The 18069-nt window shown below is 40.5% G+C and overlaps 1 protein-coding gene across 1 annotated transcript; it reads left to right on the forward strand.

Moving 5' to 3' along the window:
* The first annotated feature begins 11770 nt into the window (after window positions 1-11770).
* Window positions 11771-17585, forward strand: LOC125377339. Its single transcript, XM_048390373.1, has 3 exons — window positions 11771-12172; window positions 12962-13170; window positions 17541-17585. The coding sequence occupies exons 1-3, from the start codon at window positions 11896-11898 to the stop codon at window positions 17583-17585; spliced, it is 531 nt and encodes a 176-aa protein (XP_048246330.1). The 5' UTR covers window positions 11771-11895.
* Window positions 17586-18069: the final 484 nt, after the last annotated feature.

The raw sequence follows: 18069 nt of genomic DNA on the forward strand, positions 1-18069 counted from the left end.
TCGCGGCGTGTCAGCTTAATGTGGGAGGAAAGTCTGAAGTGATGCAGGTCTTAGACGTTTACCAGTTCGGTGAAACCCACGAGCACGGGTATGGTGCTGACAAACCTAGGAACATAATCGGGGCGAACCGGGATTCGAACCCACAATCATAGGTTGCTGGCGTGCCCAAGGGACGCAACTCTGCACAGCGAATCGCGGTGCTTTAGACGACTGGGCCACCCGTGCCCCACTGATGGTAAGAAGTCAACAGTCTTAAAACATAAACTATATCTGTTCAGAATATGTTTCAACATCACAGTGCAGATTATATCTGGCCAAAGCAAGCATAATATGAACTATTGAAATTGTGCGAAGCAGAATTGAACAGAACATGATGTTTCGACAAAGTAATACTAAGTTAATACAACTCGTGACTTTCGATCCGTTACAAGGATGTTTCGTTGACCATATCTTCGCATTGCAACATTTATATTAAATGTTGCAAAATGAGTGAGTGAGTGAGTATGGTTTTACGCCGCTTTTAGCAATATTCCAGCAATATCACGGCGGGGAACACCAGAAATGGGCTTCACACATTGTACCCATGTCGCGTATCGACCCCCGGTCTTCGGCGTGACGAGCGAACGCCTTAACCACTAGGCTACCCGAAAGCGTTGTCCTTTGTTTTCCAAACTAGCGGTAAATATGACAAAGGTAGACCGTTTTCAACTGGGATTATCATTGTACGTTTGTACGTACTTACGTATGTTTTCCAATTGCGTGGATCGATGCTCATGATATTAATCACTGGATTGTATGGTCCAGACTCGATTATTTACAGAACGCCGTCACATAGCTGGAATATTGCTGAGTGCGGCGTTAAACAACAAACTAACCAACCAACGTATGTTTTACTTTCCGCATACCGAGTGAGTTAGTGAGTTAGTGAGTGAGTGAGTGAGTGTGGTTTTACGCCGCTTTCAGTAATGTTTTAACCAGCAGGAGAGAAATGTGCTTTACTCATTGTACCATGTGGGGAGTCCGGGGGAATCTGCAGCGTGACGAGAGAACGCTTTGGCTGACTGAAATATATACTGGTACTGATGCTCAACACTTGGCCATTAGTAAATTCTAGTTTCTTGAGTGTTGAAGAAAGAAAATGTTGCTGGGAGATATTGAAGACGCGTGCAATGGGGAACCTATACAGTGGTATGTAGCCGTGGGGGTCAGTCACGGTGACAACTAGCATATTATATTGTATAAAACACGGAGGAATGATAGAAGTGAGTGAGTGAGTGAGTATGGTTTTACGCCGCTTTTAGCAATATTACAGCAATATCACGGCGGGGGACACCAGAAATGGGCTTCACACATTGTACCCCTGTCGGGAATCGAGCCCGGGTCTTCGGCGTGACGAGCGAACGCTTGGCTGCCCGACCGCCTCAGGAGTGATATAAAATGACTTTCGTATAGGTTGGCCCTCTCACTCTATGCAGATTCATACTTCAATGAGGTGAGGCGAGGTGAAATGGGGTTTAACGAAAGTTTAACGATTATTGCACTTATATGACGACGTGTGTGTGTGTGGCTGCTTGTACTAGTCCGGACGCATGCCGATTTATAATGCTAGCCCACTGAGATACCATGCCGCAGTTTAACATGAATACCCCACTCAGACACAGTATACTGACTCCGAGCCGACCAGTCCTTGTTTTAGCCTCTTAAGGCCGAGCGCCAGACAGGGTAACAACAAGTACCATCATTTAACGTCTTTTGGTATGACGCGGCCGGGGATCCAACCCCGGAACTTCCGCTCTCCGGGCGGACGCTCTACCACTAGACCACGGAGGCGGTCCATACTTCAATGAATTCACATGAGGTGTAAGAATACGTAATCGAATAAATTAGTTCTATATATAGGCTATAAAGAATGTCGGAATGTCCCAAAGCCACCGACAGCTGCCGTCATGTCAGATCAATACATTAAAATATGGTTGGCAAAAGCATGAACCGCCAGAAGGCAATAGATGACCTTACGTCATTGGTGGCCGGATGACAACAATGGTAGTTTTATGACCGTGACTGTTGTATGGCCGTGGTTGCCTGTGTCCATGTTGGATGTCGTGGTTGGTGTTTGGCCGTGATACTGTGTCGTCGTGGTTGTTGCTTGGCTGGGGATTCATGTGGCGTAATCGTACAATGGACCCAGGTTTAGTAAATATTTCCCATGATTAAGAGTTCATGGTATGATTCCGACTACATCATGAGTGTGTGTCATAAATTTGCTGATACCAGGGCCCACTTGCACAAAGCAATCTTAGTGCTAAGATGATCTTAACTCCCATACTTTAACATAGGCTTGCGATAGTCTTAGTGCAAAGATCGCTTTGTGCAATCGGGCCCTGGTGTTCGCGAAAAGGGCAGTGTATGGACTACATTGGAGATTTCTTATGATTGTGGAATGGGCGTTGTCGGTTTTATTCACATGATGTGCTCTCAATACATAATCTCGTACAAGTTACTATGATAAAATTCTTTTTTATAATATTATAATTTTTAGAAGCATATTACTCGAAAGTACTCTGTTTTTCTTTTAAAATTCTTTTAAAAGTGTACTATTATTTAATTGGGCTGAGGATGATCTTACGTGGTTCTAAAAAATTGTTTTCGCTTTGAATTAAACAAATTAAAAATTCTGCACTTTGTGTGAGTGTACGTGTAAAGATGTATCGAAATGTCTGGTTAATTCGGTGGCTATATAACCACCGTTGTAGTTTGAAAGAGAAAGACAATCTAAATAGGGACTTTTTACCCCAATACATTGAAACGGCCTCCAGCTGCACTAGTAAAGTGGTTCAACGTCGCTTGTTTTGTCAATCAGTGAACTGTCTGGTACAGACTCGCTATTCTAGACTGATTATTCTCGGGCGTTGAAGTCTAAACTATCATACACACATAGCCCCTAATAAGGTTCAAAACACATCTGTGATACCCGTATCAAATAAATTTACATCACCTTCGAATAACCATTTCTCTTTTGTTTCATTTTTGCCACATCAAGCATGGGTGTATACTTTCTTTTGTCCGTCAGTTTAGCAGAAATATCTATTCATCAAACACTTACTAAATTATGTTGTTCTTGTTTAGATGTTTACTTCTTTTTGACTATGAAATCACGTTTATCCACAGTTGGTAAATCTGTTTACGATTACCTCGAAGTCAAAGTTAACTTTATTATCACCATGTGAAATTCATTTCAACCGAAACGAAAGACGCAGGATCATAACAATCAATTTAGTAATCTCACGGGAGCGTTGGGGTAGCCTAGTGGTTAAAGCGTTCGCTCGTCACGCCGAAGACCCGAGCCCATTTCTGGTGTCCCCCGCCGCGATATTGCTGGAATATTGCTAAAAGCGGCGTAAAACCATACCCACTCACTCACTAACGATTTTATGTTACTGTTTAACATTGAATGATGAATGATGGGTAATAAAGCTATTGTCAACAAATGAATAAAATGCTTAATCAAAGTGAAACAAATTTGTATCCAGACACACATATTGGGATTGTGTATGTTTACACCTTGTCTCACCCTTGCAGTATATCTTCCCCTCCCCCCCCCCCCCCCCCCCCCCCCCCCAGCTTCTGTGGCTTCGTAACCCTAATCACAACACCATGTTAGTAGAAATTACCACGTGCCCACCGGAATACGAGAGGTCAGCTCAGCTTTGAACCCGCCATAACAATATTCTTATTTTAATACCTTATTCTTACAGCATTGCCTGCACAAGATTTTGTTGTCATGTTTGGAGTGACGTTTTACAAGGCCATGAACGTATAGAGATTGCGTATACCAATTGACCTCTGCAACGCTCGTTAGGCTTCGACGTCAGTAGGTTAGGTTACGCGTTCCTATAGGTGAACCATGGGTTCAAACGAATGGTCAATGGCCACGGTAACACATGCACAAACATAATATCCATGGAGTCTGTCCATGGAGATCTCCTGGCCTAGTCATGCCAAAACACTATCTTTTTGTTACCCTGTCTGACGTTCGGCATTCAGGGGATGCAACCAAGAATGGTCGGCTCTGAGTCGGTATACTGTGTTGACGCATGGTATATCAGCGGGCTAGCAGTATTAAGCTAGTCGAACGCGACGTTGAGCTACATTTCACCTCACCTCACCTCACCTCACCTCACCTCACCTCACCTATATATGACTATATTTGAAGGATACTGGCTTTTATACTGTATCTATAATTGCACCACTAGGTAGTACATTATTTTCTCAGGATATGTAGGTAAATACAGCATAAACGTTTGGGGAATTTTTAGGTCAAGGGGTTTTAGCTTTTAAACCCATTTTTGGCAATATTTGTACCTAATGTTTTTCTTAAAACTTCCCATAAATAAATAAAAGCGGAAAAAAAACATTCACATAATCATAAGATAATAAGAAACTGGACTTTCAGATATATTGCTAAGTTCACTTTCATAACAGCTTCAAAGACAAAGTCAATCATCTTTGGACAAAACGACACCTTCAAAACACGAAATACAGTAAACTATGCTTGTAACGAACACGCTTATAACGACTCACGGATATAACGAACTTATTTTTTTGTCCCGACCATTTGCTGTAAATGTGCTGTATATGCTTATAACAAACTATAACGAACTGAAATTAGTGGTCCCTTTGAGTTCGTTATAACCGTAGTTTACTGTAATTAGTCATGAGAAGTCTGAAAAATGTCCCAATTAAACATTTTGAAGAAAGAGACATTGTGCTACAACCTACAGACTTACTAAACGAATAAAACTACTTATCAGTACCAATACAATAAATATATAATGCCAGGAAATGATAGTAACACAATGATTCACCTTGTTCCTAATAAGCCTAATAATTACGTCAACACCGCATACACAATGATCGTAATCTCGTTGCGGCTGTTCTCTAGGTTTACACGACAGTCACAACCTCGTTGTGAGTGAGGCTTGCGGAGGAGGAGATATATGTGACGGTGTCTTTGTTCTGACAGGCTACTTATGACGTAGACACTGTCACCGGGAATTTAAACGAGGAAGACAGTTGATGTGAATCAGTTTATCTGTGGATAGGATACACAACGGACAGGTAGGCTTCATGTGACGTCTCTATTGTCTCCATTACTCTCCATCTTTTATCATACTATTGAAATATCCATTTTTTAAATTATTCTAAATGTGTTATTGGCTATTGTTTGTGTACATGTGACACTGACATTCATATCATTCGATATGTTTGTATATTTCATTTAACATAAGCATAGACACGGGTATATTGATAGCAAATATATACGTTGCTTTGGGACTGACATTTTTAAACTAAGTATTGTACATTGATATATAACTGGTGTCAATTCTGACAGATTCAAAGGGAAATAAATTAAACTACGTTTATAACGAACACGCTTATTACGAACTGACCGATATAACGAACTTAATCTTACTCCCGGCCATTTGTTGTATACATGATGTATATATGCTTATAACGAACTACGGTTATTACGAACTAAAATTAGTGGTCCCTTTGTGTTCGTTATAACCGTAGTTTACTGTATCTGTGTTGTGTTTGCTATACCTTGGCAGTACGTTGGGATCGAATTTAGCATCAGCTTTGATTGAATATAAAGCGACAAAACCATTTCCATATCCGATAGAAATATTGGCATAAAGCAGAGTCGATTGTACGATTCCGACTATATCATGAGCATGTGTTTATGAATCACTATCAAATAGTAATGATACCAGGTGTTCGCGATACACCATACACAATCAAGCGGATCTCTTACAACCTTTAACATAACAATTAGGTTGCATTAAATTATAAAATATATTTTTCGGGTTCTTTCCCCAAATGAGAAGGGGCGGTCGGGTAGCCCAGTGGTTAAGCGTTCGTTCGTCACGCCGAAGACCGGGGTTCGATTCCCGACATGGGTACAATGTGTGAACCCCATTTCTGGTGTCCCCCGTCGTGATATTGCTGGAATATTGTTAAAAGCGGCGTAAAACCATACTCACTCACTCTCTCCCAAATGAGAAAAATCTACATTTTGATGTTGACGTTTAAAACTGACATCGTTTATTGTTTTTCCTGGCATGTCCTGAGACATTCCGACTTTTTCTCTTTGTATTCATGCTTGTTTTCATGGGGAAAATATTAATATTTTGTGGCCTACATTTAGAATATGTGATACAGTGAAACAGCGTCAGTCTCGTTTTCCGGGCGATTCCTATCGGGGACGGGGGGCACGGGGGGCCCAGTCGTCTAAGGCGCCGCGTTTCGCTGTGCAGAGTTGCGTCCCTTGGGCACGCCAGAAACCTATGATTGTGGGTTCGAATCCCGGTTCGCCCCGATTATGTTTCTAGGTTTGTCAGCACCATACCCGTGCTCGTGGGTTTCACCGAAGTGGTAAACGTCTAAGACCTGCATCACTTCGGGCTTTCCTCCCACATTAAGCTGACACGCCGTGATATGACTGGAATACTGTTAAAAGCGGTGATAAACCCAACTCACTCACTATCGGGTACGTACACACTGGCCCGTGATAAGTTAACAATTCGTCAATCGGAACGATTTCCAATAAACGATGTCATCCGGTTAAACGAGGTTATGCTATAGATACACTATCATTAGCAGAGCGGACTAGGGGTAGGAGAATTCTTAAGGCCATGACGTTTTGATTCAAAGTACGGCATGTCTCTTCCCCTAATGGTTATTCACCAATGGTTATCATAGCAACCAGGCAGTGATGTAATGGTGCTATGGTGTGTAGATGTGAAGGTAGCGTAAGTAGGGACCTGCCCATGACGTTAACGGTGAAGTTGACGTTTAAGTAAAGGCATGTTTGTGAGATAGAGAGTAAAAGGCTGACGAAACTTACAGGCGGTACCAATGTTCTAAAGGGAGTATTAAAGTTCGACTTTAGTGCATACACAGAGCGATATGTTAAATGTAAATACTGAATCACCAGCTGGCATGGTTTCCCTTATATCCAAATATTGGGGACATGGTATGAGGGCTGCGTTATTTAAGAATTGATCCAAAAAAAAATTAAAGTTATCAGATGAATTCCTGTGTACGAGAATCGTTCTTTGATCTTTCTTTCGTCTTTATTACAACCCCAAAATAAGGGTTAGGTCAAAATATGTCAAAAACCCGGATTTTAATGATAGACACAATTTTTATGGATAACCACTTCTTTAATACTGTGAATAGCGACGTTTTGGTATAGATCCTTATACCGTTGTCAAGCAAGACTGAATGGGGGACATAGTGCAGAATATATATATTTGGTGGAGGATTAACAGTAGAGGATTAACAGTAACAACAATGGTATACATGAGTCGGATTTTAAAGTTCTCAGTAAGCGTTTTCTTAATATTTTTACATGAACAAATCATAAACCCAGGCTGTTTCCACAGTAGTTGCCAGCGGTACAAAAAAAAATGAAATATAAAAAGATATCTTCAATAACAGTCTTGTTTATTGTCTCTTGAATTTAAAATAGTAGGCTTTTTCACTCATCATGGTCATGTACTTAATCGTGTTATGAATGCAAAACATGTTATATATAGGAAAGAAAAAAGGACATGAAATATATTTTGCTCAACATACATTACTTCAAAAGTTTCGATAACTTTCAAATTTCCAGTGAGAGAAAACTTATCATGCTTGATCCTTTACAAAGTCAAAAGAAGTTAAGACCAAATTGCTTAGCATAAGAGTTACATAATATTGTTAATTTTCGCCTCCAATAATACTTATTGTATCTGCATATAAGGGAACTTTATTTCATTTCATATATGACAACATTTATAAAGACAATAGTGTTGCGAAGTACAAGTAAATAGCAAGTATGACATAGTGACAACTTCATAGAGAACCACGAATGCATAGCCCTGAAAACATACCACGTAATCCCGACTCCTATTGTGTACAAACCCAGGATTTATGTCAAAATGACATGCCAGTATCATCAATAAATCCATGCTCTGACAGAAGCGTAAACCGTGCAGCAACGAGTAAGGAAGTATACACTGTTTTGGGTAATTTATATGATTGTCCTGACGCACTGGACATGACAGGGTGATCATCAGGGTCCCCTACTGTCTAGTGATATATTAGTACTCTGTCAAGTGACACGAGTATTCGGTTCAAGTATTGTGCGAGGTAAGGGTCTTTTTGCAACTGTACTTACAACTTCTTTGATAGGCATTTAGAAGTTGGAGTACTTAGTAAGGATAAGAATTTATGGATGAACAACTTCTTCATTACAATTAAGAGCGACGTTTCGGTGTAGGTTCAAGCACTTGCTTGATAACGGTGTTAGAACCTACAACGAAACGTCGCTCTTAATTGTAATAAAGAAGTTGTTCATCCATAAATTCTTATCCTTCGTTAACTGTACTTACAGTTTGACTATTTCTTTTTTTACACTTGTACATATGTAAATACTGTCCATATTTGGGTAATATATGGAAATATATCATGTATTATTTTGTCTTTATCTTTATTCATAAAGTAGTGGAGGCCATAGGCCCATTCTACAGTTACACCATTGCTTGAGAGAGTGACAGCATATATACATTGATATACATTGTTCAGTTGTCTTGACTTATATACAAACGCTGCAAGATTTTAAACCGTTTCTGTTTTTTTTAAGACATTAGAAAGTTTAATTTATGTAATGTTGGATACAAGTAGTATTTTGGGAGTACATACACACTCCTGGGATTGCCATAAGCATAACACACAAGTACAAGATGGTATTCATCCTCTATGTATCTTAGTTTACATACATGACATAGTCTATCTGATTTTACTTCTTTAACATATCTACCAGTTTCAGTTCCGAGCTGGTGAGAAGGACATCTAAGTTGAGCTAATGCAGCACGGAATTTTGAAATTAACCTTTCTTTAATACAGAATTCGAGGCCACAGTATATTTTGAAAGAAGCGTAGAGTAGCTATTTAGAACGGGGAAAAGAGCTGCATGCCAGTCTTGCTCGTAGGATGATTTCAATCAATATACAAACTCAGATATAAAACTAAAAAACATGTTCTTGTTGCCAGACATATCCGAAACCAAAGCAGTTTTAATCTTTCTGATGTACAAAGTATGTGATGTTTAAAATGTTCAGTAGATGTTATATTCCATTTTGGTGAGAGTGAGTTGGTTTGTCAGCACTATACTCGCGCTCATGGGTTTCACAAAAGTGACAAACGTCTAGGAACTGCTTCACTTCGGTCTTTCCACCCACACCAAGCTGACACGCCGGGATGTAAGCGGTAAACTGATCAGTGGAGCGTTTAACCAAACTCACTCACTTCATGTCAGGACAAGTATTGTCTCTGAGGACAATGATAGACAGACCACTAAAAGCCAATATCATGCTAGTATGTAACTGCGTTATAATATGGAGGAAAACGTTGTGGACATCTCACTAAAGGTGTGTTGTTTCACCAGGACAATGCACCTGTGCCCAAGTCTGCAGTCGCCATGGCGGCAATGCATGATTCTGGCTTTGGATTCATTCAACATCCTCCGTATTCACTAGATTAGGCACAGTGAGTACTCAATCTCATTTAAATCAGATCTTAGCTCTCGTTACCGCTAAACACAGATCTGAGGACATCCCATTACGGGTCACGTCAGAACGACCTTTCGCGAATTTTGACCGACCAATAAAATGACTGACAAGAAATCGACATTAGCCAATCAAAAGGCAGCTTTTTCGAGCTTTACGACACTAGTTTCAACTGGCGACTACGCTTCGAAACATATTTTGACGTATTCTCGCTTAAAAAAATTAAAACTGATAAGAAGAACATTCTGGAATGGCTTATAGATGGCCTAGATTGTATGGATATAATCATAAAACCCGTAACTGTCGTTCGGAATATCCCGTGTTAAATATTTCGTGGTTGCATGATTAGAAAACACATTCCGACTGTCACGTTCATGATCTGGTAAGCGACGCTCTGGTTGGTTGGATGAACGGTCGTTCTGACGTGACCCTTAATGGGATGTCCTCAGATCTGTGTTTAGCGATAGCAAGAACTAAGATCTGATTTTAAGGAGATTGGGTGAGTACTCCACCTTTTCCCAAACTTGAAGAAAGAACTGTCTGGTTCGCTTTATGCAAATGATGATGACGTTATTCCTGCTATGGATGAGGTTCTACACATCAGGAAGAAGCCTTCTACACCAGTGGGATCCAGACACTCCAGCATTGTTGGCAGACGTGTGTGGACCTCGGAGGGGATTGTGTTGAAAAATAATGAGCTACCAACTCCATCGACGCAGTCCATCATAGTCAGACCCAGCACTTGACAGCGAAACGTTGTTCTGTTTCGAGAGCAAATACTTAAAGATCACTTTTTTTCAGAAATGGAGAAGTGACGTTAATTCTAGTTCTAAAGGCTTATACTATAAACATTTAAAGGACACTCCGGTTCTCGATAAATATCTTCTATTGCCAAAACGAATAGCAATTCCAATACTACGATTTCGAACCTGTAATCATAATTTACCTAATGAGACTGGTCGATGGAAAAATATTCCCAAGGAAAATAGAACTTGTAAATTATGTAATTCCCCATCTATTGCTGATGAATTTCACTACTTATTCAGATGTAATTATTTTAAAAGAGAGAGGCGAACATTTCTCTCACCATATTATACTGAATGGCCAAATATTATAAAATTTGTAAAACTCTTATCAACAACAAACACACAGGATCTAAAATTGAGATTCATTGTAAAAATGTCCATTAGTATTAAAAATGCTAGGTAATCACATGTTGTTATTAATTGCCATCTTGTCTGCTTTTTGTACACATGCATAATTATTTATTGTAATATGCTCTTGTACCACCTTTTGTGGTTTCTGAGAATAAACTGATTCTGATTCTGATTCTGAGAATGACACACACACAAATTAGTAACATCCGGGTGTGATGTGGATCCGGGATATGATTGGTCTTGTCGTAAGAAGCTCGCTGACTTGTCCGATCAAGCCTCGATTATTTACAGACGCTTGAATTTTGCTGAGTGGGGTATTAGACAATAAACAACAAACAACCAAAACATGGGATAACTGTTCAAAGGGACTCATGTTATAAGTGTTTGGAGTATGTTATACTCATGTATACATATATCCATACGTGTAGCCTTCATTGATGACAGAATTTTTAATACGCCACAACATATATTTGTTGACGATCTTGACAGTCTTTTAACATAGAAGTCGAAAGGCCCCCTCACGCCTTTTCACTAATCCTATTGTACAGATAATAAAAGAAAGCATTACAATTCTATAATATAATATAATATAATATATATATATATATATATATATATATATATATATATATATATATATATATATATATATATATATTGACCAGAGACTGCAGAGACTGAAGGATCAGCTATCAAATGGACAGAAAAGCCCCTTGAATTACTTGATCCTGCTGGTCACATCATTAAGCTTGACTGAGTGAAAGACATGATCAATGGAGAGTGACAAGTTATTAATGTGCTATTGTAATGAGTGAGATATGATGTAGGGAAAAGAGTGGACATTCAATCAATATTGATTATTTTCAAGTGATGTCTTGATGTAATGTTTTTCTTGTTGCAAAGTATAAATAAAATTGTGATCACTTATCAAGGTTGTTTTTTTCAGTCAGTCCATTCCTACTGAAGGTAATGGGAGCTCATTAGTGACGGCGACTGGTGTATAACATTGTTTTGATAATACTGTAGGCAAAGTGCACTGTAGGCGATAGTAGACCTAACAACAAAAAGTATCCATTCATGTTTAAATAGTTAAGTGTTATATCATTCTCTTTTCAGCACGAGAAATGGGTCCTATAATACGACTAACAGTCCTCATCATAACCCACTATTTCTCAGGGGTCATAAGTCTTGTAGATGGAATGTCAATGTTTGACACCCTGTGTGCAGAGGATGGGGTGTACCCGCGCTATAGCCCCTGGGACTGTGGGGCCTACATCCTATGTAACACTGGCAAGGCCTATACATTCCAGTGTCCACACGGTACGGTGTTTAGCCGGCAGAATGGCATGTGTGACTGGCCCCACAAAGTGGACCTGAGACATTGCTCAAACAATCCCTTAGGTAAGATCATATAGTTTTACGAGTAGGTGGGTCGGTTGGGAAACTGGTGGTTAAAGCGTTCGCTCGTTATGCCTAATTAAGGCCCGGGTTCGATTCCCCACATGGATTTAAGGTGTGAAGCCTTTTTTTGTTCTATTATTGCTGGAATATTTCTAAACATGCTCACTCACTAATGAGTAAGTGCGTCTATGTTTGTTTGTTTGTTTGTTTGTTTGTTTGTTTGTTTGTTTGTTGTTTAACGCCTCACTCAGCAATATTACAGCTATATGACGGCGGTCTGTAAATAATCGAGTCTGGACCAAACAGTCCAGTGATTAACACCATGAGCATCGATCCAGGCAACTGGGATACAATGACATGCATCGACCAATCAGCGTAAAAGGTGACGAACGGGATCGGGTGGTCAGGCTTGCTGACTTGGTTGATACATGGCATCGATCCCAATTGCGTGGATCGATGCTCATGATGTCAATCCCTGGAGTATCTGGCCCAGACTCGATTTTTTTACAGACCGCCGTCATATAGCTGGAATATTGCTGAGTGCGGTGTCAAACAACAAACAAACAAACAAACAAACAACAATGGTAAAGCATCTCTCAGTATCATTTAGGACACTGTTTAATCATTTACAAATGTTTTGGTGGAGTACTCTGGCACACAGTGTTGAACAGGAACATGCCCAAACCGTTCACTACAATATTTAAGACTTACTGTATCAGTTTCATAGTTACTTTATATGTTTACTACTTCATGTGTAAAATACTTTTCTAAATACTTTTCCAACTACAGGTCGATTCGATCACATGTGTAAATGGAATCCAGGTGCAAAACTACCAAGTCAGATGAGTTGTTCTCAGTACTTCGACTGTTCCCAGTCAGCCAGCAGCGTCGAATACGTCAAATACGTCATGGAGTGCCCGTACCCGCAGCTGTTCTCGGAAGAGCATAGAAGATGTTTGCACTTCAAATTAGTTCAGTGTGGCAAGCGGCCCGTGCCCGTAGTTCCATGTAAGTAATATATTCTGTGTATAACTGATAACATGATATATTTATTATTTGTTTTGTTTTATCTGCATCATGTAATTTCTTCCATTGAGCTCCACTGAACAGAAGGATCGTGTTACAGTATGTCATGACGCTGTCTGTCCTCCATAAAAGACGTTCAAAGATGGTACTTGTTGTTTCCCTGCCTGCGCTCGGTATTAAGGACTGGTCGGCTCGGAGTCAGTATACTGTGTCTGAGTGGGGTATTCATGTTAAACTGCGGTATGGTATCTCAGTAAGCTAGCACTAAAAATCGGTCCGGACTAGTACAAGCAGCCACATACACACGTGCATGCATGTCGCTATATAAGTGCAATAATCTTAAACGCGACGTCAAACCCGATTTCTCCTCACCCCTGCATGGCCATGTAAGTTTCCATATAGCCTTTGAATACGCGAATCTGCCATTTTGGTCATCTCTCCAGAGAGCACTGGGTAATAATCTGACAATGATCCATGCAATAGTGTAACTCCACGCCACACAGATCCACGATGGCAATATTAACCATGCAATGTATGCCGATTTATGTAATCATATGTGCATGCATCATTGCGTAAATTGATATTAGTAAGGAATTGGTGTTCTTAACATCATACTTGATTCCTTATCATCTGTTTCCCCATCCCTGTATCAAGGGCATTTTCTCATCGTCAATACTTTGCGGGTTTGTATATACTTGGGGCGTCCATCACTCGAGAGACATAGGGCCGGGGGGGTGGGGGTGGGGGTGGGGGTGGGGGGGGGGGGGGGCGTGGTAGTAGTCATCGAGTCCGACGACAATGCTGGAAGACAACAGTTCTGAAGCATTGTTTACAAACATTAGCCGATAACCTCAACGCTACCTCGGCTCTGCTCGTCTTATTCCGCGAAAGAAGTTTCTGCTCCAGTGACCACATCTCGGCAGTAAGCTTATTAGAAGATCAGTAAGCGTTTTTTTTCCGGGGAAAACAACTGCCTTGTTTCTGCAACGTGATTATCGTCATAGGACCGAGGCTAGATTAACATTTAGTCCCAGAAATATAGTTATATATTTTATTTAAAAATATAAATATAAAAAATATTAAATACAATCCAGATGGAACCGCGAACAGTGTTTAATTTCAGGAGCTAGGCAATCAGGACTTGCAAACTCATTCTAGACTTGAGTTGATTCCTTTCTTTCTTTATTCTCTAGGGCCTTGGGGACAGGCTAGGCAGAGACATTTATACGATAATCTAGGTTTCGATAAATACTGACTGCTAATCCAATCAACCTGGCAATTAGTATGTTGTAACTCATCCTTAAGAAAACCCGAGAGCTTTTTCTTCTGTTTGCCTTTAATGTAAAAACATGGCTGAACCAGTTTATTCTGCACAGCGCTTGTGTTGTCGGCTTCCCTGTGCGGAGCTCGATTATTTTGGTTTGAGAATTGATTCGCGCAATTATTTCATGCATGATTTAAAAACACCGTCATGATACGTCAGCGGCACAGCATCTTGGTTTAATCTTTCTCGCAAAACAAACACTTAATTGTATAAATTCTGTAAAGTGCCCCTTGTTTTTCTTACAAAAAACTACATCAAATACATCACCACCGAATAACCATTTCTTGTTTGTTTCTTTCTTTTGGCCGGCAGTTGAGTTAGATTCACGGTTGTATGTAGATACTTCCTATGATGATGATGGACATGGGGCCTCCACACTAATGTAAGTGTTACGTCATATGGACGTGTCAGGCAGGGTTGAATAATATAATCTGTCACATGACGTCATAAAGCTCCCCTGATTTATTGCTCGATGTGGAGAACTGGCCTGTCTATTAACGAAGACAGGTAAGTACCCATGTCCCACATGACTATAGACGTTGTAATTACACATGGAGCCGTTATATCTGTGTATATGGGGTCGGGAGTGTGCTTTTATGAGAGGAAATACGGCGTTTGGGGGAATCATTCAGACCAGTAGTGTAATCCCTTTGATTACATTTGCAGACTTGTCAATGCCTTACCCTTCAAGACATGTGTTTGAGTAATTGTTCCTACTGACGTATGGCGATAACTTGAGGGGTGGGCCGTAGTATAGTGATTAGGACGTCTGTCTGGAGAGCGGAAGGTCCAATCTCATTAAAATTAGATTATCGTTCTCGCTCCCGCTAAACAAAGATCTGAGGACATCCCATTATCAGAACGACCTTTCATCCGACCAACCAGAGCGTCGCTTACCAGGTCAAGAAGTGACAGTTAGAATGTGTTTTCTAATCATGAAATTTTGAAATATTTAACCCGGGGAATTCCGAACGACAGTTGCGGGGATTACGACTGAATCCATACAATCTAGGCCATCTATTAAACATTCCGTAATGGGTTTTTTGTTCGATTTTCAAATTTGTAATCGAGAATTTGTCAAAATACGGCTCGAAGCGTTGTCGCCAGTTTGAAGCTAGTGCAGTAAAGCACGAGAAAGCTGCATTCTGATTGGCTAATGTCGACTTCTTGTCAGTCATTCCATTGGTGTCTGAGTACCCATGTTAAACAGCGGCATGGTATCTCAGTCAGCTTGCACTATACATTTGTATATATAAAACGACATAAGTCCGGATCTATAATTCTTGTCACTTGAAAAAGAATCACGAAATATCGCGATTATTGATCAACAAAGATAGCTGCATGTGTGTTAATACTTATACGCAGGATACATTTAGCAGTGCACGCTTAAAGAAGCGCTTAAAGTACTACTTCTGTACGGGGTTTTCTTTCAGTTCGTGCTTGTTATGTACGCACGCTGCTAAATGTAGACTGTATATTCACCTGACTACCGAAGCTTACCCGCATTGTAACCACGTGATCAAAACTCAGTGACAATATTTATCGGAAGCAAAAAGGATATTTCTTGAAAAGCGGACTTTTTGTAATTTTTGTCATTACAGTATGTAATATTCCTGATGGACGGACTGACTTGTTTTCACTTTAAAAGTATTAGCATAGATGCATCTGTCTTTGTTAATTAATCATCGCGATATTTCGTGATTCTGTTTCAGGTGGTAGGACTGTAGTAGTACACGTGGCCACGCATGCACGCACCTACGCTCGCACACACACACGTGCATGCATGTCAGTTTATATTTGATGTAATTTTTTAATGCGACTGTAAACCCCACTTCACCGCACCTCACCTAATCGTTTTAGAGTAAAACAATCTTCATGTATTACTACATTTTTTTAAAATGCTGTTTTGTTTAGAATAATGGGGTCGTTGATAAGCGAAATTTAAATCTCTATTATTATTTTTAATTTGTCATTATTGTTCAAAACATTATGACGTTTACACGAGAACCAAGCCACATACTGCTCAAGTGAGTGAGTGAGTTGGGTTTAACGCCGCTTTTAACAGTATTCCAGTTATATCGCGGCGTGTCAGCTTAATGTGGGGGGAACGCCCGAAGTGATGCAGGTCTCAGACGTTTACCACTTCGGTGAAACCCACGAGCACGGGTATGGTGCTGACAAACCTAGAAACATAATTGGGGCGAACCGGGATTCGAACCCACAATCATAGGTTTCTGGCATGCCCAAGGGACGCAACTCTGCACAGCGAATCGCGGCGCCTTAGACGACTGGGCCACCCGTGCCCCCCACATACTGCTCAAAGTAGCAGAGATGATGTGACGATAATTCGAGGTGATGCATTTCGTTGCAAACGCTTCCAGAAAGATTCCATGTGTAACTCATCTAAGGGGCCGCAATTTTTCTGCCCCTTAGATGCCAGAATCAGGTTCTATTCTCACATTCTCACATTCTCACTGATCAGCATACTTTACTCCGACGTAAATCTAACACGCCGTGATGTCTAAACTCTGTTCAAAGCCGCGATCAATAGGTCTTCAGCAACCCATGCTTGCCGTAAAAGGCGACTAACGGGATCGGGTGGTCAGGCTCGCTGACTTGGTTGAAGCATGTCATCGATCGCGTGGATCGATGCTCATGAAATGGATCACTGAATTGTCTGGTCCAGACTCGATTATTTACATTATTCTTGCGGCGTTAAACACCAAACTAACCAACACTCAAGGTACTCATTCAAGGTCACCTATTCAAGAATGCATACTCAGCCATTTCCTCCCCGATGAGATGCTGCTTTAACCCCGGATCCCAGCCACTGTGTCTGAGGCTCTACCCTCACAAACCAATAAACATTATACCTGGTTACATGCAATGCTAGGCTATCACTGTCCACGGCGAGACTTGCGTCTCAGGAGAGTAGACACATATGATGGTTATTGTAGAGCGGCGAGATGGTAATGCATGACTTCTGTCCACCTATGTCACCGAGTGTGTACATTTCAGGTTTTGGAGTACCTCGTTGTGTTTGTCCGAGGCCTGTTGGAGTAATCCACTAGATATATCATCAGGCCTGCTTCCCCCTCGTTAGTGTTAAGAGTGTTAGTGTTAGGAGGTAAACGAAACATCTTTGGTATTTCATAGATGATTAAAGGTATTCTGTTCATATGAATAATTTTCGTGTGTTAGTCAGTTTCCTGGTACTTTAATACTAAAATTACATGAATTATCGCATTATTGTGTTTTTTTTAATCATGTCAGTGTACATCTTCCCGAGGCAAGAGCGTCAACTGTCTTTAAAAGTCCAGTTTCCATCCTTGTTCCTGGGCTCGATCGTAGCGCCACCAGTGGTTATTATGAGTTATGTCCCTCTAAGCCTCTCCTATCTCCTATGACCAATCAGAATCCACCTCTCGTATCACTTGCATTTGTTTCAAACAAAATGGCGGCGCCCCGTCAAGACGATCTGATCGATAATCAAGATGTGTATTGCGATAAAACGGGTCTAACACAGCGAAGTGCATCAAATCACGCG

This window comes from Haliotis rufescens, unplaced genomic scaffold, assembly GCF_023055435.1.
Source record: "Haliotis rufescens isolate VD_foot unplaced genomic scaffold, xgHalRufe1.0.p SCAF_9, whole genome shotgun sequence".
Lineage (NCBI taxonomy): Eukaryota > Metazoa > Mollusca > Gastropoda > Lepetellida > Haliotidae > Haliotis > Haliotis rufescens.